The 22,637-nt window shown below is 41.8% G+C and overlaps 1 protein-coding gene across 2 annotated transcripts in view; it reads right to left on the minus strand.

Annotated features, from left to right (window-relative positions):
- Window positions 1–22,637, minus strand: part of LOC141048392 (class I histocompatibility antigen, F10 alpha chain-like) — a 168,446-nt gene that overhangs the window by 25,600 nt on the left and 120,209 nt on the right. For both annotated transcript variants that reach the window (XM_073543912.1, XM_073543911.1), the window contains exon 4: window positions 16,306–16,575. In XM_073543912.1, the coding sequence (XP_073400013.1) occupies window positions 16,306–16,575 (270 nt within the window). The remainder of the gene's footprint in view (window positions 1–16,305; window positions 16,576–22,637) is intronic.

The following is a 22,637-nucleotide window of genomic DNA, read 5'->3' on the forward strand; positions in this document are numbered from 1 at the left end:
ATATCATGTTATTCCTTAGATATACCGTATATACTCGAGTATAAGCCGACCCGAGTATAAGCCGACCCCCCTAATTTTGCCACAAAAAACTGGGAAAACTTATTGACTCGAGTATAAGCCTAGGGTGGGAAATGCTCCATAGATTATTCCCCCATATGCTGCCCTCATAAGAAGCTCCATAGATTATTCCCCCATATACTGCCCCCATAAGAAGCTCCATAGATTGTTCCCCCATATGCTGCCCCCATTAGAAGCTCCATATTGTTCCCCCAGATACTGCCCCCATTAGAAGCTCCATATTGTTCCCCCATATACTGCCCCCATTAGAAGCTCCATATTGTTCCCCCATATGCTGCCCCCATTAGAAGCTCCATATTGTGCCCCCATATACTGCCCCCATTAGAAGCTCCATATTGTTCCCCCATATACTGCCCCCATTAGAAGCTCCATATACTGCCCCCATTAGAAGCTCCATATTGTTCCCCCATATACTGCCCCCATTAGAAGCTCCATATACTGCCCCCATTAGAAGCTCCATATTGTTCCCCCATATACTGCCCCCATTAGAAGCTCCATATTGTTCCCCCATATACTGCCCCCATTAGAAGCTCCATATACTGCCCCCATTAGAAGCTCCATATTGCTCCCCCATATACTGCCCCCATTAGAAGCTCCATATTATTCCCCCATATGCTGCCCCCATTAGAAGCTCCTTAAGATTATTCCCCCATATGCTGCCGCTGCTGCTGCATGTAAAAATAAAAAAATGACATACTCACCTCTCCGTCGCTGGGTGTCAGATTCTCACCTGTCCTGCGTCCATGGCTGCTCACCGCTATCTGCCACGTCATCAGTCAGTGACGTTCAGACTGCAGGGGGCGCGGCGCGCACTAACCACGTCACCGCGCCCTCTGCTGTCTGAAGTCACTGACCGATGACAGACAGCAGCAAGCAGCCATGGACGCAGGACAGGTGAGTATCACTGTACTTACCCGTCCTGACGCTGTCGCTTGAGTCCCCAGCTTCTCCGCGCTCTCTCTTCCTGCCTTCAGCGGCCACGTGGTGCCGCTCATTAAATTCATGAATATGCGCATATTCATGAGTTTTAATGAGCGGCACCACGTGACCGCTGAAGGCAGGAAGAGAGAGCACGAGGAGAAGCTGGGGGCTCAAGACACAGCGTCAGGACGGGTAAGTATGACCTGACACCCCCGCCCCCCTCCCCCTCTGACCCCCCGGTGTATATGACTCGAATATAAGCCGAGAGGGGGACTTTCAGCCCAAAAAAACGGGCTGAAAATCTCGGCTTATATTCGAGTATATACGGTAAGTGATATAATGGCCAGATATCCTGTTATTCCTCAGATACAAGTGATATAATGGCCAGATATCGTGTTATTCCTCAGATACAGGTGATATAATGGCCAGATATCGTGTTATTCCTCAGATACAGGTGATATAATGGCCAGATATCGTGTTATTCCTCAGATACAAGTGATGTAATGGTCAGATATTGTGTTATTCCTCAGATACAAGTGATATAATGGCCAGATATCGTGTTATTCCTCAGATACAGGTGATATAATGGCCAGATATCGTGTTATTCGTCAGATACAAGTGATGTAATGGTCAGATATCGTGTTATTCCTCAGATACAAGTGATATAATGGCCAGATATCGTGTTATTCCTCAGTTACAAGTGATATAATGGCAAGATATCGTGTTATTCCTCAGATACAAGTGATATAATGGCCAGATATCGTGTTATTCCTCAGATACAAGTGATATAATGGCCAGATATCGTGTTACTCCTCAGATACAGGTGATATAATGGCCAGATATCGTGTTATTCCTCAGATACAAGTGATATAATGGCCAGATATCGTGTTACTCCTCAGATACAAGTGATATAATGGCCAGATATCGTGTTACTCCTCAGATACAAGTGATATAATGGCCAGATATCGTGTTATTCCTCAGATACAAGTGATATAATGGCCAGATATCGTGTTATTCCTCAGATACAAGTGATATAATGGCCAGATATCGTGTTATTCCTCAGATACAAGTGTTATAATGGCCAGATATCGTGTTATTCCTCAGATACAAGTGATATAATGGCCAGATATCGTGTTACTCCTCAGATACAGGTGATATAATGGCCAGATATCGTGTTATTCCTCAGATACAAGTGATATAATGGCCAGATATCGTGTTATTCCTCAGATACAAGTGATATAATGGCCAGATATCGTGTTATTCCTCAGATACAAGTGATATAATGGCCAGATATCGTGTTATTCCTCAGATACAAGTGATATAATGGCCAGATATCGTGTTACTCCTCAGATACAGGTGATATAATGGCCAGATATCGTGTTATTCCTCAGATACAAGTGATATAATGGCCAGATATCGTGTTATTCCTCAGATACAAGTGATATAATGGCCAGATATCGTGTTATTCCTCAGATACAAGTGATATAATGGCCAGATATCGTGTTATTCCTCAGATACAAGTGATATAATGGCCAGATATCGTGTTACTCCTCAGATACAGGTGATATAATGGCCAGATGTCGTGTTATTCCTCAGATACAAGTGATATAATGGCCAGATATCGTGTTATTCCTCAGATACAGGTGATATAATGGCCAGATATCGTGTTACTCCTCAGATACAGGTGATATAATGGCCAGATATCGTGTTATTCCTCAGATACAAGTGATATAATGGCCAGATATCGTGTTATTCCTCAGATACAGGTGATATAATGGCCAGATATCGTGTTATTCCTCAGATACAGGTGATATAATGGCCAGATATCGTGTTACTCCTCAGATACAGGTGATATAATGGCCAGATATCGTGTTATTCCTCAGATACAAGTGATATAATGGCCAGATATCGTGTTATTCCTCAGATACAGGTGATATAATGGCCAGATATCGCGTTATTCCTCAGATACAAGTGATATAATGTAATGATATCGTGTTATTCCTCAGATACAAGTGATATAATGGCCAGATATCGTGTTATTCCTCAGATACAGGTGATATAATGGCCAGATATCGTGTTATTCCTCAGATACAGGTGATATAATGGCCAGATATCGTGTTATTCCTCAGATACAAGTGATATAATGGCCAGATATCGTGTTATTCCTCAGTTACAAGTGATATAATGGCCAGATATCGCGTTATTCCTCAGATACAAGTGATATAATGGCCAGATATCGTGTTATTCCTCAGACACAAGTGATATAATGGCCAGATATCGCGTTATTCCTCAGATACAAGTGATATAATGTAATGATATCGTGTTATTCCTCAGATACAGGTGATATAATGGCCAGATATCGTGTTATTCCTCAGATATAAGTGATATAATGGCCAGATATCGTGTTATTCCTCAGATACAAGTGATATAATGGCCAGATATCGTGTTATTCCTCAGACACAAGTGATATAATGGCCAGATATCGCGTTATTCCTCAGATACAAGTGATATAATGTAATGATATCGTGTTATTCCTCAGATACAGGTGATATAATGGCCAGATATCGTGTTATTCCTCAGATACAAGTGATATAATGGCCAGATATCGTGTTATTCCTCAGATACAAGTGATATAATGGCCAGATATCGTGTTATTCCTCAGTTACAAGTGATATAATGGCCAGATATCATGTTATTCCTTAGATATAAGTGATATAATGGCCAGATATCGTGTTATTCCTCAGATACAGGTGATATAATGGCCAGATATCGTGTTACTCCTCAGATACAGGTGATATAATGGCCAGATATCGTGTTATTCCTCAGATACAAGTGATATAATGGCCAGATATCGTGTTATTCCTCAGATACAGGTGATATAATGGCCAGATATCGTGTTATTCCTCAGATACAGGTGATATAATGGCCAGATATCGTGTTACTCCTCAGATACAGGTGATATAATGGCCAGATATCGTGTTATTCCTCAGATACAAGTGATGTAATGGCCAGATATCGTGTTACTCCTCAGATATAAGTGATATAATGGCCAGATATCGTGTTATTCCTCAGATACAAGTGATATAATGGCCAGATGTCGTGTTATTCCTCAGATACAAGTGATATAATGGCCAGATATCATGTTATTCCTTAGATATAAGTGATATAATGGCCAGATATTGTGTTATTCCTCAGATACAGGTGATATAATGGCCAGATATCGTGTTACTCCTCAGATACAGGTGATATAATGGCCAGATATCGTGTTATTCCTCAGATACAAGTGATATAATGGCCAGATATCCTGTTATTCCTTAGATATAAGTGATATAATGGCCAGATATCGTGTTATTCCTCAGATACAAGTGATATAATGGCCAGATATCGTGTTACTCCTCAGATACAGGTGATATAATGGCCAGATATCGTGTTATTCCTCAGATACAAGTGATATAATGGCCAGATATCCTGTTATTCCTTAGATATAAGTGATATATTGGCCAGATATCATGTTATTCCTCAGATACAGGTGATATAATGGCCAGATATCGTGTTATTCCTCAGATACAGGTGATATAATGGCCAGATATCGTGTTATTCCTCAGATACAGGTGATATAATGGCCAGATATCATGTTATTCCTCAGATACAGGTGATATAATGGCCAGATATCCTGTTATTCCTTAGATATAAGTGATATAATGGCCAGATATCGTGTTATTCCTCAGATACAAGTGATATAATGGCCAGATATCGTGTTATTCCTCAGATACAGGTGATATAATGGCCAGATATCATGTTATTCCTTAGATATACCGTATATACTCGAGTATAAGCCGACCCGAGTATAAGCCGACCCCCCTAATTTTGCCACAAAAAACTGGGAAAACTTATTGACTCGAGTATAAGCCTAGGGTGGGAAATGCTCCATAGATTATTCCCCCATATGCTGCCCTCATAAGAAGCTCCATAGATTATTCCCCCATATACTGCCCCCATAAGAAGCTCCATAGATTGTTCCCCCATATGCTGCCCCCATTAGAAGCTCCATATTGTTCCCCCAGATACTGCCCCCATTAGAAGCTCCATATTGTTCCCCCATATACTGCCCCCATTAGAAGCTCCATATTGTTCCCCCATATGCTGCCCCCATTAGAAGCTCCATATTGTGCCCCCATATACTGCCCCCATTAGAAGCTCCATATTGTTCCCCCATATACTGCCCCCATTAGAAGCTCCATATACTGCCCCCATTAGAAGCTCCATATTGTTCCCCCATATACTGCCCCCATTAGAAGCTCCATATACTGCCCCCATTAGAAGCTCCATATTGTTCCCCCATATACTGCCCCCATTAGAAGCTCCATATTGTTCCCCCATATACTGCCCCCATTAGAAGCTCCATATACTGCCCCCATTAGAAGCTCCATATTGCTCCCCCATATACTGCCCCCATTAGAAGCTCCATATTATTCCCCCATATGCTGCCCCCATTAGAAGCTCCTTAAGATTATTCCCCCATATGCTGCCGCTGCTGCTGCATGTAAAAATAAAAAAATGACATACTCACCTCTCCATCGCTGGGTGTCAGATTCTCACCTGTCCTGCGTCCATGGCTGCTCACCGCTATCTGCCACGTCATCAGTCAGTGACGTTCAGACTGCAGGGGGCGCGGCGCGCACTAACCACGTCACCGCGCCCTCTGCTGTCTGAAGTCACTGACCGATGACAGACAGCAGCAAGCAGCCATGGACGCAGGACAGGTGAGTATCACTGTACTTACCCGTCCTGACGCTGTCGCTTGAGTCCCCAGCTTCTCCGCGCTCTCTCTTCCTGCCTTCAGCGGCCACGTGGTGCCGCTCATTAAATTCATGAATATGCGCATATTCATGAGTTTTAATGAGCGGCACCACGTGACCGCTGAAGGCAGGAAGAGAGAGCACGAGGAGAAGCTGGGGGCTCAAGACACAGCGTCAGGACGGGTAAGTATGACCTGACACCCCCGCCCCCCTCCCCCTCTGACCCCCCGGTGTATATGACTCGAATATAAGCCGAGAGGGGGACTTTCAGCCCAAAAAAACGGGCTGAAAATCTCGGCTTATATTCGAGTATATACGGTAAGTGATATAATGGCCAGATATCCTGTTATTCCTCAGATACAAGTGATATAATGGCCAGATATCGTGTTATTCCTCAGATACAGGTGATATAACGGCCAGATATCGTGTTATTCCTCAGATACAGGTGATATAATGGCCAGATATCGTGTTATTCCTCAGATACAGGTGATATAATGGCCAGATATCGTGTTATTCCTCAGATACAAGTGATGTAATGGTCAGATATTGTGTTATTCCTCAGATACAAGTGATATAATGGCCAGATATCGTGTTATTCCTCAGATACAGGTGATATAATGGCCAGATATCGTGTTATTCGTCAGATACAAGTGATGTAATGGTCAGATATCGTGTTATTCCTCAGATACAAGTGATATAATGGCCAGATATCGTGTTATTCCTCAGTTACAAGTGATATAATGGCAAGATATCGTGTTATTCCTCAGATACAAGTGATATAATGGCCAGATATCGTGTTATTCCTCAGATACAAGTGATATAATGGCCAGATATCGTGTTACTCCTCAGATACAGGTGATATAATGGCCAGATATCGTGTTATTCCTCAGATACAAGTGATATAATGGCCAGATATCGTGTTACTCCTCAGATACAAGTGATATAATGGCCAGATATCGTGTTACTCCTCAGATACAAGTGATATAATGGCCAGATATCGTGTTATTCCTCAGATACAAGTGATATAATGGCCAGATATCGTGTTATTCCTCAGATACAAGTGATATAATGGCCAGATATCGTGTTATTCCTCAGATACAAGTGTTATAATGGCCAGATATCGTGTTATTCCTCAGATACAAGTGATATAATGGCCAGATATCGTGTTACTCCTCAGATACAGGTGATATAATGGCCAGATATCGTGTTATTCCTCAGATACAAGTGATATAATGGCCAGATATCGTGTTATTCCTCAGATACAAGTGATATAATGGCCAGATATCGTGTTATTCCTCAGATACAAGTGATATAATGGCCAGATATCGTGTTATTCCTCAGATACAAGTGATATAATGGCCAGATATCGTGTTACTCCTCAGATACAGGTGATATAATGGCCAGATATCGTGTTATTCCTCAGATACAAGTGATATAATGGCCAGATATCGTGTTATTCCTCAGATACAAGTGATATAATGGCCAGATATCGTGTTATTCCTCAGATACAAGTGATATAATGGCCAGATATCGTGTTATTCCTCAGATACAAGTGATATAATGGCCAGATATCGTGTTACTCCTCAGATACAGGTGATATAATGGCCAGATGTCGTGTTATTCCTCAGATACAAGTGATATAATGGCCAGATATCGTGTTATTCCTCAGATACAGGTGATATAATGGCCAGATATCGTGTTACTCCTCAGATACAGGTGATATAATGGCCAGATATCGTGTTATTCCTCAGATACAAGTGATATAATGGCCAGATATCGTGTTATTCCTCAGATACAGGTGATATAATGGCCAGATATCGTGTTATTCCTCAGATACAGGTGATATAATGGCCAGATATCGTGTTACTCCTCAGATACAGGTGATATAATGGCCAGATATCGTGTTATTCCTCAGATACAAGTGATATAATGGCCAGATATCGTGTTATTCCTCAGATACAGGTGATATAATGGCCAGATATCGCGTTATTCCTCAGATACAAGTGATATAATGTAATGATATCGTGTTATTCCTCAGATACAAGTGATATAATGGCCAGATATCGTGTTATTCCTCAGATACAGGTGATATAATGGCCAGATATCGTGTTATTCCTCAGATACAGGTGATATAATGGCCAGATATCGTGTTATTCCTCAGATACAAGTGATATAATGGCCAGATATCGTGTTATTCCTCAGTTACAAGTGATATAATGGCCAGATATCGCGTTATTCCTCAGATACAAGTGATATAATGGCCAGATATCGTGTTATTCCTCAGACACAAGTGATATAATGGCCAGATATCGCGTTATTCCTCAGATACAAGTGATATAATGTAATGATATCGTGTTATTCCTCAGATACAGGTGATATAATGGCCAGATATCGTGTTATTCCTCAGATATAAGTGATATAATGGCCAGATATCGTGTTATTCCTCAGATACAAGTGATATAATGGCCAGATATCGTGTTATTCCTCAGACACAAGTGATATAATGGCCAGATATCGCGTTATTCCTCAGATACAAGTGATATAATGTAATGATATCGTGTTATTCCTCAGATACAGGTGATATAATGGCCAGATATCGTGTTATTCCTCAGATATAAGTGATATAATGGCCAGATATCGTGTTATTCCTCAGATACAAGTGATATAATGGCCAGATATCGTGTTATTCCTCAGTTACAAGTGATATAATGGCCAGATATCATGTTATTCCTTAGATATAAGTGATATAATGGCCAGATATCGTGTTATTCCTCAGATACAGGTGATATAATGGCCAGATATCGTGTTACTCCTCAGATACAGGTGATATAATGGCCAGATATCGTGTTATTCCTCAGATACAAGTGATATAATGGCCAGATATCGTGTTATTCCTCAGATACAGGTGATATAATGGCCAGATATCGTGTTATTCCTCAGATACAGGTGATATAATGGCCAGATATCGTGTTACTCCTCAGATACAGGTGATATAATGGCCAGATATCGTGTTATTCCTCAGATACAAGTGATGTAATGGCCAGATATCGTGTTACTCCTCAGATATAAGTGATATAATGGCCAGATATCGTGTTATTCCTCAGATACAAGTGATATAATGGCCAGATGTCGTGTTATTCCTCAGATACAAGTGATATAATGGCCAGATATCATGTTATTCCTTAGATATAAGTGATATAATGGCCAGATATTGTGTTATTCCTCAGATACAGGTGATATAATGGCCAGATATCGTGTTACTCCTCAGATACAGGTGATATAATGGCCAGATATCGTGTTATTCCTCAGATACAAGTGATATAATGGCCAGATATCCTGTTATTCCTTAGATATAAGTGATATAATGGCCAGATATCGTGTTATTCCTCAGATACAAGTGATATAATGGCCAGATATCGTGTTACTCCTCAGATACAGGTGATATAATGGCCAGATATCGTGTTATTCCTCAGATACAAGTGATATAATGGCCAGATATCCTGTTATTCCTTAGATATAAGTGATATATTGGCCAGATATCATGTTATTCCTCAGATACAGGTGATATAATGGCCAGATATCGTGTTATTCCTCAGATACAGGTGATATAATGGCCAGATATCGTGTTATTCCTCAGATACAGGTGATATAATGGCCAGATATCATGTTATTCCTCAGATACAGGTGATATAATGGCCAGATATCCTGTTATTCCTTAGATATAAGTGATATAATGGCCAGATATCGTGTTATTCCTCAGATACAAGTGATATAATGGCCAGATATCGTGTTATTCCTCAGATACAGGTGATATAATGGCCAGATATCATGTTATTCCTTAGATATACCGTATATACTCGAGTATAAGCCGACCCGAGTATAAGCCGACCCCCCTAATTTTGCCACAAAAAACTGGGAAAACTTATTGACTCGAGTATAAGCCTAGGGTGGGAAATGCTCCATAGATTATTCCCCCATATGCTGCCCTCATAAGAAGCTCCATAGATTATTCCCCCATATACTGCCCCCATAAGAAGCTCCATAGATTGTTCCCCCATATGCTGCCCCCATTAGAAGCTCCATATTGTTCCCCCAGATACTGCCCCCATTAGAAGCTCCATATTGTTCCCCCATATACTGCCCCCATTAGAAGCTCCATATTGTTCCCCCATATGCTGCCCCCATTAGAAGCTCCATATTGTGCCCCCATATACTGCCCCCATTAGAAGCTCCATATTGTTCCCCCATATACTGCCCCCATTAGAAGCTCCATATACTGCCCCCATTAGAAGCTCCATATTGTTCCCCCATATACTGCCCCCATTAGAAGCTCCATATTGTTCCCCCATATACTGCCCCCATTAGAAGCTCCATATACTGCCCCCATTAGAAGCTCCATATTGCTCCCCCATATACTGCCCCCATTAGAAGCTCCATATTATTCCCCCATATGCTGCCCCCATTAGAAGCTCCTTAAGATTATTCCCCCATATGCTGCCGCTGCTGCTGCATGTAAAAATAAAAAAATGACATACTCACCTCTCCGTCGCTGGGTGTCAGATTCTCACCTGTCCTGCGTCCATGGCTGCTCACCGCTATCTGCCACGTCATCAGTCAGTGACGTTCAGACTGCAGGGGGCGCGGCGCGCACTAACCACGTCACCGCGCCCTCTGCTGTCTGAAGTCACTGACCGATGACAGACAGCAGCAAGCAGCCATGGACGCAGGACAGGTGAGTATCACTGTACTTACCCGTCCTGACGCTGTCGCTTGAGTCCCCAGCTTCTCCGCGCTCTCTCTTCCTGCCTTCAGCGGCCACGTGGTGCCGCTCATTAAATTCATGAATATGCGCATATTCATGAGTTTTAATGAGCGGCACCACGTGACCGCTGAAGGCAGGAAGAGAGAGCACGAGGAGAAGCTGGGGGCTCAAGACACAGCGTCAGGACGGGTAAGTATGACCTGACACCCCCGCCCCCCTCCCCCTCTGACCCCCCGGTGTATATGACTCGAATATAAGCCGAGAGGGGGACTTTCAGCCAAAAAAAACGGGCTGAAAATCTCGGCTTATATTCGAGTATATACGGTAAGTGATATAATGGCCAGATATCCTGTTATTCCTCAGATACAAGTGATATAATGGCCAGATATCGTGTTATTCCTCAGATACAGGTGATATAATGGCCAGATATCCTGTTATTCCTCAGATACAAGTGATATAATGGCCAGATATCGTGTTATTCCTCAGATACAGGTGATATAACGGCCAGATATCGTGTTATTCCTCAGATACAGGTGATATAATGGCCAGATATCGTGTTATTCCTCAGATACAAGTGATATAATGGTCAGATATCGTGTTATTCCTCAGATACAAGTGATGTAATGGCCAGATATCGTGTTATTCCTCAGATACAAGTGATATAATGGCCAGATATCGTGTTATTCCTCAGATACAAGTGATATAATGGTCAGATATCGTGTTATTCCTCAGATACAGGTGATATAATGGCCAGATATCGTGTTATTCCTCAGATACAAGTGATATAATGGTCAGATATCGTGTTATTCCTCAGATACAAGTGATGTAATGGCCAGATATCGTGTTATTCCTCAGATACAAGTGATGTAATGGCCAGATATCGTGTTATTCCTCAGATACAAGTGATATAATGGTCAGATATCGTGTTATTCCTCAGATACAGGTGATATAATGGCCAGATATCGTGTTATTCCTCAGATACAAGTGATATAATGGTCAGATATCGTGTTATTCCTCAGATACAGGTGATATAATGGCCAGATATCGTGTTATTCGTCAGATACAAGTGATGTAATGGTCAGATATCGTGTTATTCCTCAGATACAAGTGATATAATGGCCAGATATCGTGTTATTCCTCAGTTACAAGTGATATAATGGCAAGATATCGTGTTATTCCTCAGATACAAGTGATATAATGGCCAGATATCGTGTTATTCCTCAGATACAAGTGATATAATGGCCAGATATCGTGTTACTCCTCAGATACAGGTGATATAATGGCCAGATATCGTGTTATTCCTCAGATACAAGTGATATAATGGCCAGATATCGTGTTACTCCTCAGATACAAGTGATATAATGGCCAGATATCGAGTTACTCCTCAGATACAAGTGATATAATGGCCAGATATCGTGTTATTCCTCAGATACAAGTGATATAATGGCCAGATATCGTGTTATTCCTCAGATACAAGTGATATAATGGCCAGATATCGTGTTATTCCTCAGATACAAGTGATATAATGGCCAGATATCGTGTTATTCCTCAGATACAAGTGATATAATGGCCAGATATCGTGTTACTCCTCAGATACAGGTGATATAATGGCCAGATATCGTGTTATTCCTCAGATACAAGTGATATAATGGCCAGATATCGTGTTATTCCTCAGATACAAGTGATATAATGGCCAGATATCGTGTTATTCCTCAGATACAAGTGATATAATGGCCAGATATCGTGTTATTCCTCAGATACAAGTGATATAATGGCCAGATATCGTGTTACTCCTCAGATACAGGTGATATAATGGCCAGATATCGTGTTATTCCTCAGATACAAGTGATATAATGGCCAGATATCGTGTTATTCCTCAGATACAAGTGATATAATGGCCAGATATCGTGTTACTCCTCAGATACAGGTGATATAATGGCCAGATGTCGTGTTATTCCTCAGATACAAGTGATATAATGGCCAGATATCATGTTATTCCTTAGATATAAGTGATATAATGGCCAGATATCGTGTTATTCCTCAGATACAGGTGATATAATGGCCAGATATCGTGTTATTCCTCAGATACAAGTGATATAATGGCCAGATATCGTGTTATTCCTCAGATACAAGTGATATAATGGCCAGATATCGTGTTATTCCTCAGATACAGGTGATATAATGGCCAGATATCGTGTTACTCCTCAGATACAGGTGATATAATGGCCAGATATCGTGTTATTCCTCAGATACAAGTGATATAATGGCCAGATATCGTGTTATTCCTCAGATACAGGTGATATAATGGCCAGATATCGTGTTATTCCTCAGATACAGGTGATATAATGGCCAGATATCGTGTTACTCCTCAGATACAGGTGATATAATGGCCAGATATCGTGTTATTCCTCAGATACAAGTGATATAATGGCCAGATATCGTGTTATTCCTCAGATACAGGTGATATAATGGCCAGATATCGTGTTATTCCTCAGATACAAGTGATATAATGTCCAGATATCGTGTTATTCCTCAGATACAGGTGATATAATGGCCAGATATCGTGTTATTCCTCAGATACAAGTGATATAATGGCCAGATATCGTGTTATTCCTCAGATACAGGTGATATAATGGCCAGATATTGTGTTATTCCTCAGATACAAGTGATATAATGACCAGATATCGTGTTATTCCTCAGATACAAGTGATATAATGGCCAGATATCATGTTATTCCTCAGATACAGGTGATATAATGGCCAGATGTCGTGTTATTCCTCAGATACAAGTGATATAATGGCCAGATATCGTGTTATTCCTCAGATACAAGTGATATAATGGACAGATATCGTGTTATTCCTCAGATACAAGTGATATAATGGACAGATATCGTGTTATTCCTCAGATACAAGTGATATAATGGTCAGATATCGTGTTATTCCTCAGATACAAGTGATATAATGGACAGATATCGTGTTATTCCTCAGATACAAGTGATATAATGGACAGATATCGTGTTATTCCTCAGATACAAGTGATATAATGGACAGATATCGTGTTATTCCTCAGATACAAGTGATATAATGGTCAGATATCGTGTTATTCCTCAGATACAAGTGATATAATGGCCAGATATCGTGTTATTCCTCAGATACAAGTGATATAATGGCCAGATATCATGTTATTCCTCAGATACAGGTGATATAATGGCCAGATGTCGTGTTATTCCTCAGATACAAGTGATATAATGGCCAGATATCGTGTTATTCCTCAGATACAAGTGATATAATGGACAGATATCGTGTTATTCCTCAGATACAAGTGATATAATGGCCAGATATCGTGTTATTCCTCAGATACAAGTGATATAATGACCAGATACCGTGTTATTCCTCAGATACAAGTGATATAATGACCAGAGATCGTGTTATTCATCAGATACAAGTGATATAATGACCAGATATCGTGTTATTCCTCAGATACAAGTGATATAATGGCCAGATATCGTGTTATTCCTCAGACACAAGTGATATAATGGCCAGATATCGTGTTATTCCTCAGATACAAGTGATATAATGGCCAGATATCGTGTTATTCCTCAGATACAGGTGATATAATGGCCAGATATCGTGTTATTCCTCAGATACAAGTGATATAATGGCCAGATATCGTGTTATTCCTCAGATACAAGTGATATAATGGCCAGATATCGTGTTATTCCTCAGATACAAGTGATATAATGGCCAGATATCGTGTTATTCCTCAGATACAGGTGATATAATGGCCAGATATCGTGTTATTCCTCAGATACAGGTGATATAATGGCCAGATATCGTGTTATTCCTCAGATACAAGTGATATAATGGCCAGATATCGTGTTATTCCTCAGATACAAGTGATATAATGGCCAGATATCGTGTTATTCCTCAGATACAGGTGATATAATGGCCAGATATCGTGTTATTCCTCAGATACAAGTGATATAATGGCCAGATATCGTGTTATTCCTCAGATACAAGTGATATAATGGCCAGATATCGTGTTATTCCTCAGATACAAGTGATATAATGGCCAGATATCGTGTTATTCCTCAGGTACAAGTGATATAATGGCCAGATATCGTGTTATTCCTCAGGTACAAGTGATATAATGGCCAGATATCGTGTTATTCCTCAGATACAAGTGATATAATGGCCAGATATCGTGTTATTCCTCAGATACAAGTGGTATAATGGCCAGATATCGTGTTATTCCTCAGGTACAAGTGATATAATGGCCAGATATCGTGTTATTCCTCAGATACAAGTGATATAATGGCCAGATATTGTGTTATTCCTCAGATACAAGTGATATAATGGCCAGATATCGTGTTATTCCTCAGATACAAGTGATATAATGGCCAGATATCGTGTTATTCCTCAGGTACAAGTGATATAATGGCCAGATATCGTGTTATTCCTCAGATACAAGTGATATAATGGCCAGATATTGTGTTATTCCTCAGATACAAGTGATATAATGGCCAGATATCGTGTTATTCCTCAGATACAAGTGATATAATGGCCAGATATCGTGTTATTCCTCAGGTACAAGTGATATAATGGCCAGATATCGTGTTATTCCTCAGATACAAGTGATATAATGGCCAGATATCGTGTTATTCCTCAGATACAAGTGGTATAATGGCCAGATATCGTGTTATTCCTCAGATACAAGTGATATAATGGCCAGATATCGTGTTATTCCTCAGATACAAGTGATATAATGGCCAGATATCGTGTTATTCCTCAGGTACAAGTGATATAATGGCCAGATATCGTGTTATTCCTCAGATACAAGTGATATAATGGCCGGATATTGTGTTATTCCTCAGATACAAGTGATATAATGGCCAGATATCGTGTTATTCCTCAGATACAAGTGATATAATGGCCAGATATCGTGTTATTCCTCAGGTACAAGTGATATAATGGCCAGATATCGGGTTATTCCTCAGATACAAGTGATATAATGGCCAGATATCGGGTTATTCCTCAGATACAAGTGATATAATGGCCAGATATCGTGTTATTCCTCAGATACAAGTGATATAATGACCAGATATCGTGTTATTCCTCAGATACAAGTGATATAATGGCCAGATATCGTGTTATTCCTCAGATACATGTGATATAATGGTCAGATATCGTGTTATTCCTTAGATACAAGTGATATAATGGCCAGATATCGTGTTATTCCTCAGATACATGTGATATAATGGTCAGATATCGTGTTATTCCTCAGATACAAGTGATATAATGGCCAGATATCGTGTTATTCCTCAGATACAAGTGATATAATGACCAGATATCGTGTTATTCCTCAGATACAAGTGATATAATGGCCAGATATCGTGTTATTCCTCAGATACATGTGATATAATGGTCAGATATCGTGTTATTCCTTAGATACAAGTGATATAATGGCCACATATCGTGTTATTCCTCAGATACATGTGATATAATGGTCAGATATCGTGTTATTCCTTAGATACAGGTGATATAATGGCCAGATATCGGGTTATTCCTCCTGTACACACAGCACAGATTATTCTGCAGTTATTATTAGTCACGTACAGAACGGTTCAGACGTTTCACATTAATAAGATGTCGGTGACTATACAATTACATGTCACAATAGTGATCAGCAGTCATGACATATTCCAGTATTACCCCCATCATACCCCCCAGTATGGACACTACTCACCCCACACGATGTACTGCGGCTTCTCCAGGCTGCTGTGATCCACATAACAGGAGTATCTGTCGCCATCTTTGGGGGTCACTTCTGCGCTGACCCTGATCTGGTAGGTGCCGTCAGGATTGGGGAGGACGTGTGTGGTCTCATATGAGTGAACCTCGTCCTCCTTGTTCATCCACTTCACATCCACAGCTTGGGGGTGAAATCCGTACACCTGGCAGTGAAGCTTCACGGTGTCACCTTTCTCCTGACCGGACACCTTCACCTGGGGCCGAACTGAAAGGGAAGAAGAAGGTATAAATGGGGTCTGTGCAGCACAGATCTGATCTGTCTCCTGTCTGGGGGTCTGTACAATCTGCAGCGACCCTGTACTGTATATAACACTCAGGTGACTTCTGGGCTGCTCACATACAGCAATGGCCGAAAGTCTTGGCACGCTTGAAATTGTTCCAGATGTGGTGCAGTGACCACTGTGACAGCTAGGGGGCGCTGTATGGGTCATGCACACACGCATATCCATTATGGTAATGGAGATAGGATGAATAGCAGGATGCTAAATGACCGTTATGTATCCCAGGGGGGGTGGCCCTGGGGTGGAAGCTTGAACGAGTATTGATCAGAAGAGGTACAGCTGAGGTTTTTGTTACAGTGTATCAGGGAGAGCTTTCAGGTGGCTAGTTGGACAAGTGGGACCAGTCACCTACAAACCCACTCAGGGGCGTGTGTCTGAAGTAAAGCCTATGTGTGTGGTTGTGAATCTGAAGGACCTGCAATGAGGTCATAGCCATGTGATGCTGTGGGTGTGGCTACGGACCATATAAGGTGACCAGGGTAGGTCACATGAGTGAGTGCCTGGATTTGATTGGTCCCTGTGGAAAGGTCCCGGAAGTCTGTCGTGCTGGAAGGTGGGCTGCCTTCCTGAAGTGCACATGTGGACGCCTCTGACCGTGTGTGGCCTGTGTGTGTAATAGCCTGTGAGCACTGGACAGTCCCCAGGAGGGAAGGGGCGTCAGGTCTGAGAAGCAGCTAAGAGGTAACCCCAGACAGGGGGAATTAACTGAGACTGTAAAGCCTGATTGCTGGACAAAGCACAGCCTGTGTGACCACAGGACTAAGGGAGTGGTGCTCCACTATGAACATCCATTTGGTCTGCTGTAAGACTGCTTTTGTTTTCTTCATGCTGCTATGGTTTATGCCGTGTATAATAAACCATATAGACTGTGTTATATGAAAAGCCTGTGCCGTACCTGGTTTATCTGCAGCCAAGTGAGTGTCCCCCAATACACTCAGTGAGCGCTACCTTACACAGAAAATGATTGCAATTCCACATGTTTTGTTATACACATGATTATTTCCCTTGTGTGTATTGGAACAACGCAAAAAAAAAACAGAAAAAAAGGCAAATTATAGATAATAATTTAACACAAAACGTCAAAACTGGTCCGATAAAATTGTTGGCACCCTCAACTTAACCCCTTCACGACCTTTGACGCCACGTAGGCGTCATGAAAAGTCGTGCCAGAACGACCCATGACGCCTATGTGGCGTCATGACTTTAAAGCCCCCCTGTGGGTCGGGTGACCTAGGTCACTGAAAGGTCACCCGACCCGCAGATACAGGGGGCTTTGTTCTCCACCACAGGGGGCGTGGCTTCGCCCCCACATGGATACGATCGCTCTGATTGGCTGTTAAAAGTGAAACAGCCAATCAGAGCAATAGTAATATTTCATCAATGAAAATTGATGAAATATTACAATCCAACCCCGACCCCCCCCCCCCCCCACTGGCTCACGGGGCCAATCGGCCCCCGATACCGACTGACGGCAGCAATGTGCCGCCGCCGTCATCATCGACTCCCCTCCCCCTTCTCTGTGCTCCCCCCACCTTCCACCCCCCGGTACCTCTGATGTCCCTCTCCACCTCCCGGTGTCCCGAACCATGGGCACCGCCATCTCACAGTGATCAAAATAAAATGAAAAGTAAATAAACCCCCCCGTTTATCACCCCCATAGGCAGGATCAACTAATAAAATAAAGAAATTATTTTTATCTTTCCATTAGGGTTAGGGTTGGAAAGAAGGTTAGGGTTGGAAAGAGGGTTAGGGTTGGAAAGAGGGTTAGGCTTAGGGTTGGAAATAGGGTTAGGGTTGGAATTAGGGTTAGAATTAGGGTTAGGGATGGAATTAGGGTTAGGGATGGAATTAGGGTTAGGGTTGGAATTAGGGTTAGAACTAGGGTTAGGGTTGGAATTAGGATTACAGATCGGGTTAGGGGTGTGTTGGGGTTAGGGTTATGGGTGTGTTGGGGTTAGGGTTGGAGTTAGAATTGAGGGGCTTCCACTGTTTAGGCACGTCAGGGGGTCTCTAAACGCGACATGGTGGAACCATTGATACCAGCCAATTTTGCGTTCAAAAAGTCAAACGGTGCTACCTCCTTTCCAAGCCCCGACATGTGCCCAAACAGTGGTTTACCCCAACATATGGGTTATCAGCGTACTCAGGAAAAATTGCACAACTTTGGTGGTCTAATTTCTCCTGTTACCCTTGGGAAAATAAAAAATTGGGGGCTATAAAATTATTTTTTTGGAAAAGAAATGATTTTTTTTATTTTCACGTCTCTGTGTTATAAACGTTTGTGAAGCACTTGGAGGTTCCAAGTGCTCACCAGACATCTAGATAAGTTCCTTGGAAGGTCTAGTTTCCAAAATGGGGTCACTTGTGGGGGTTTCTACTGTTTAGGTACATCAGGGGCTCTGCAAACGTAACGACGACCGCAGACCTTTCCATCAAAGTCTGCATTTCAAAATGTCACTACTTCCATTCTCAGCCCTTATGTGCGCCCAAACAATGGTTCCTCCCCACATATCAGCGTACTCAGGACAAACTGGACAACAACTTTTGGGTCCAATTTCTCCTGTTACCCTTGGGAAAATAAAAATTTGCGAGCTAAAAAATCATTTTTTGAGGAAAAAAAATTATTTTTTATTTTCACAGCTTTGCGTTATAAACTTCTGTGAAGCACTTGGGGGTTCAAAGTGCTCACCACACATCTAGATAAGTTCCTTGGGGGGGGGGTCTAATTTCCAAAATGGGGTCACTTGTGGGGGGGTTCCACAGTTTAGGCACACCAGGGGCTCTGCAAATGTAACATGACACCCGCAGACCATTCCACCAAAGTCAGCATTTCATAATGCCACTACTTCCCTTCCGAGCCACGACGTGTGCCCAAACAGTGGTCCCCACCCACATATGGGGTATCAGCATACTCAGGACAAACTGGACAAGAACTTTTGGGGTCCAATTTATCCTGTTACCCTTGTGAAAAAAAACCTGTGAGCTAAAAATCTTTTTTTTTGAGGAAAAAAAATGATTTTTTATTTTCACGGCTCTGCGTTATAAACTTCTGTGAAGCACTTGGGTGTTCAAGGTCCTCGCCATACATCTAGATAAGTTCCGTGGGGGGTCTAGTGTCCAAAATGGGGTCACTTGCGGGGGGTTTCCACAGTTTAGGTACATCAGGGGCTCTGTAAATGTAACATGACGCCCGCAGACCATTCCATCAAAGTCAGCATTTCATAATGTCACTACTTCCCTTCCGAGCCCCGACGTGTGCCCAAACAGTGGTCCCCACCCACATATGGGGCACCAGCGTACTCAGGACAAACTGGACAACAACTTTTTGGGTCCAGTTTCTCCTGGTACCCTTGTGCAAATAAAAAATTGTGCACTAATATTTTTTATTTTCACGGCACTGCGTTATAAACTTTTGTCAAGCACTTGGGGGTTCAAAGTGCATACTATGCATCTAGAAAAGTTCCTTAGGGGGTCTAGTTTCCAAAATGGGGTTATTTGTGGGGGAGCTCCAATGTTTAGGCACACAGGGGCTCTCCAAACACGACATGGTGTCCGCTAACGATTAGAGGTAATTTTTATTTCAAAAAGTCAAATGGCGCTCCTTCCCTTCTGAGCCCTGCCGTGTGCCCAATCAGTGGTGTCCCCCCCCCCACATATGGGGTATCGGTGTACTCAGAACACATTGCACAACAACTTTTTCGGTCCAATTTCTCCTGTTACCCTTGCGAAAATAAAAAATAGCGTGCTAAAAAATCATTTTTGAGGAAAAAAAATGATTTTTCATTTTACTGCTCAGCGTTATAAACTTCTGTGAAGCACCTGGAGGTTCAAAGCGCTCACTACACATCTAGGTAAGATCCATAAGGGGTCTAGTTTCCAAAATGGGGTCACTTGTGGGGGTTTTCACTGTTTAGGCACACAGGGGCTCTCCAAATGCGACATGGTGTCCGATAACGATTGGAGCTAATTTTCCATTCAAAAAGTCAAATAGTGCTCCTTCACTTACGGACCCTGTCGTGCGCCCAAACAGTGGTTTATGACGACATACGAGGTATCGGTGTATTCAGGAGAAATTGCCCAACAAATTTTAGGATCCATTTTTTCCTGTTGCCCATGTGAAAATGAAAAAACTGAGGCTAAAAGAAAATTTTTGTGAAAAAAAAGTACTTTTTTTTTTACCGATCAATTTGTGAAGCACCTGGGGGTTCAAAGTGAGCACTATGCATGTAGATAAGTTCCTTGGGGGGTCTAGTTTCCAAAATGGGGTCACTTGTGGGGGAGCTCCAATGTTTAGGCACACAGGGGCTCTCCAAACGCGACATGGTGTCCGCTAAATATTCCAGCATGTTTTCCATTCTAAAGTCAAATGGCGCTCCTTCCCTTCTGAGCCCTGCCGTGTCCCCAAACAGTGGTTTATGACCACATATGAGGTATCGGTGTACTCAGGGGAAATTGCCCAACAAATTTTAGGATCCATTTTATCCTGTTTCCCATGTGAAAATGAAAAAATTGATGCTAAAAGAAAATTTTTGTTGTAAAAATTAAAATTTCCATTTTTTCTTTCCACGTTGCTTTAGTTCCTGCGAAACACCTGAAGGGTTAATAATCTTCTAGAATGTAGTTATGAGTAGCTTGAGGGGTGCAGTTTTTAGAATGGTGTCACTTTTGGGTATTTTCTGCCATATAGACCCCTCAAAGTGACTTCAAATGTGAAGTGGTCCCTAAAAAAATGGTTTTGTAAATTTTGTTGTAAAAATGAGAAATCGCTGGTCAACTTTTAACCCTTATAACGTCCTAACAAAAAAAAATAATGTTTCCAAAATTGTGCTGATGTAAAGTAATCATGTGGGAAATGTTATTTAGTAACCACTTTGTGTCACATAACTCTCTGGTTTAACAGAATAAAAATTCAAAATGTGAAAATTGCGAAATTTTCTAAATTTTTACCAAATTTCTGATTTTTTCACAAATAAATGCAAAAATTATCGACCTAAATTTACCACTAACATGAAGCCCAGTATGTCATGAAAAAACAGTCTCAGAATCGCTAGGATCCGTTGAAGCGTTCCTGAGTTATTACCTCATAAAGGGACACTGGTCAGAATTGCAAAAAATGGCCCGGTCATTAAGGTCAAAATAGGCTGGGTCATGAAGGGGTTAATATTTGGTGGTACGCCTTATGGAATAAATAACTTCAATCAATCGTATCCTTTAACCATCTCTCAGATGGATTATTTGACCACTCTTCTTTTGTAGACTACTCCCGGTCTCTCACATCTGAAGGCGCCTTCCCCCAACAGTAATTTTAAGATCTCTCCACACGTGATCAATGGGATTTACATCTGGACTCATTGCTGCCACTTCAGAACTCTCCAGCGCTTTTTTCCCTCCATTTCTGGGGGCTTCTTGAAGTATATTTGGGGTGATTGTCCTGCTCGAAGACCCGAGACCCATGTTCATTTTCTGGAACAATTTCAAGGGTGCCAACACTTTCGGCAATGAATGTATAAGAACGGGTCTCCAAGACTGCAGATGACTCACTCTAAGCCGGGAACTAACAGGTTAATTGTTTTACTGAGAAACAAAACGTGGCCACAAGGTATGTGCCATTTCCGTGTATGGTTCCACTATTACTCCCCAGCAACATGCCCGCTGTCTTGGGGTCATACTTGACTCCGAGCTTTCCTTCGCCCCCCACATTCGATCACTGGCTCGCTCTTGTCATCTGCACCTCAAAAACATTTCTAGAATTCGACCTTTTCTTACTTTTGACTCTGCAAAAACTCTTACTGTTTCTCTTATTCATTCTCGTCTCGACTATTGTAACTCCCTTCTAATCGGTCTCCCTCTTACCAAACTCTCCCCCCTCCAATCTGTCTTGAATGCTGCAGCCAGGATCATATTCCTCACCAATCGTTACACCGATGCCTCTACCTTGTGCCAGTCATTACACTGGCTACCCATCCACTCCAGAATCCAGTGCAAA

Source organism: Dendrobates tinctorius, unplaced genomic scaffold, assembly GCF_039654945.1.
Source record: "Dendrobates tinctorius isolate UK_male_01 unplaced genomic scaffold, ASM3965494v1 ptg000135l, whole genome shotgun sequence".
Classification (NCBI taxonomy): Eukaryota; Metazoa; Chordata; class Amphibia; order Anura; family Dendrobatidae; genus Dendrobates; species Dendrobates tinctorius.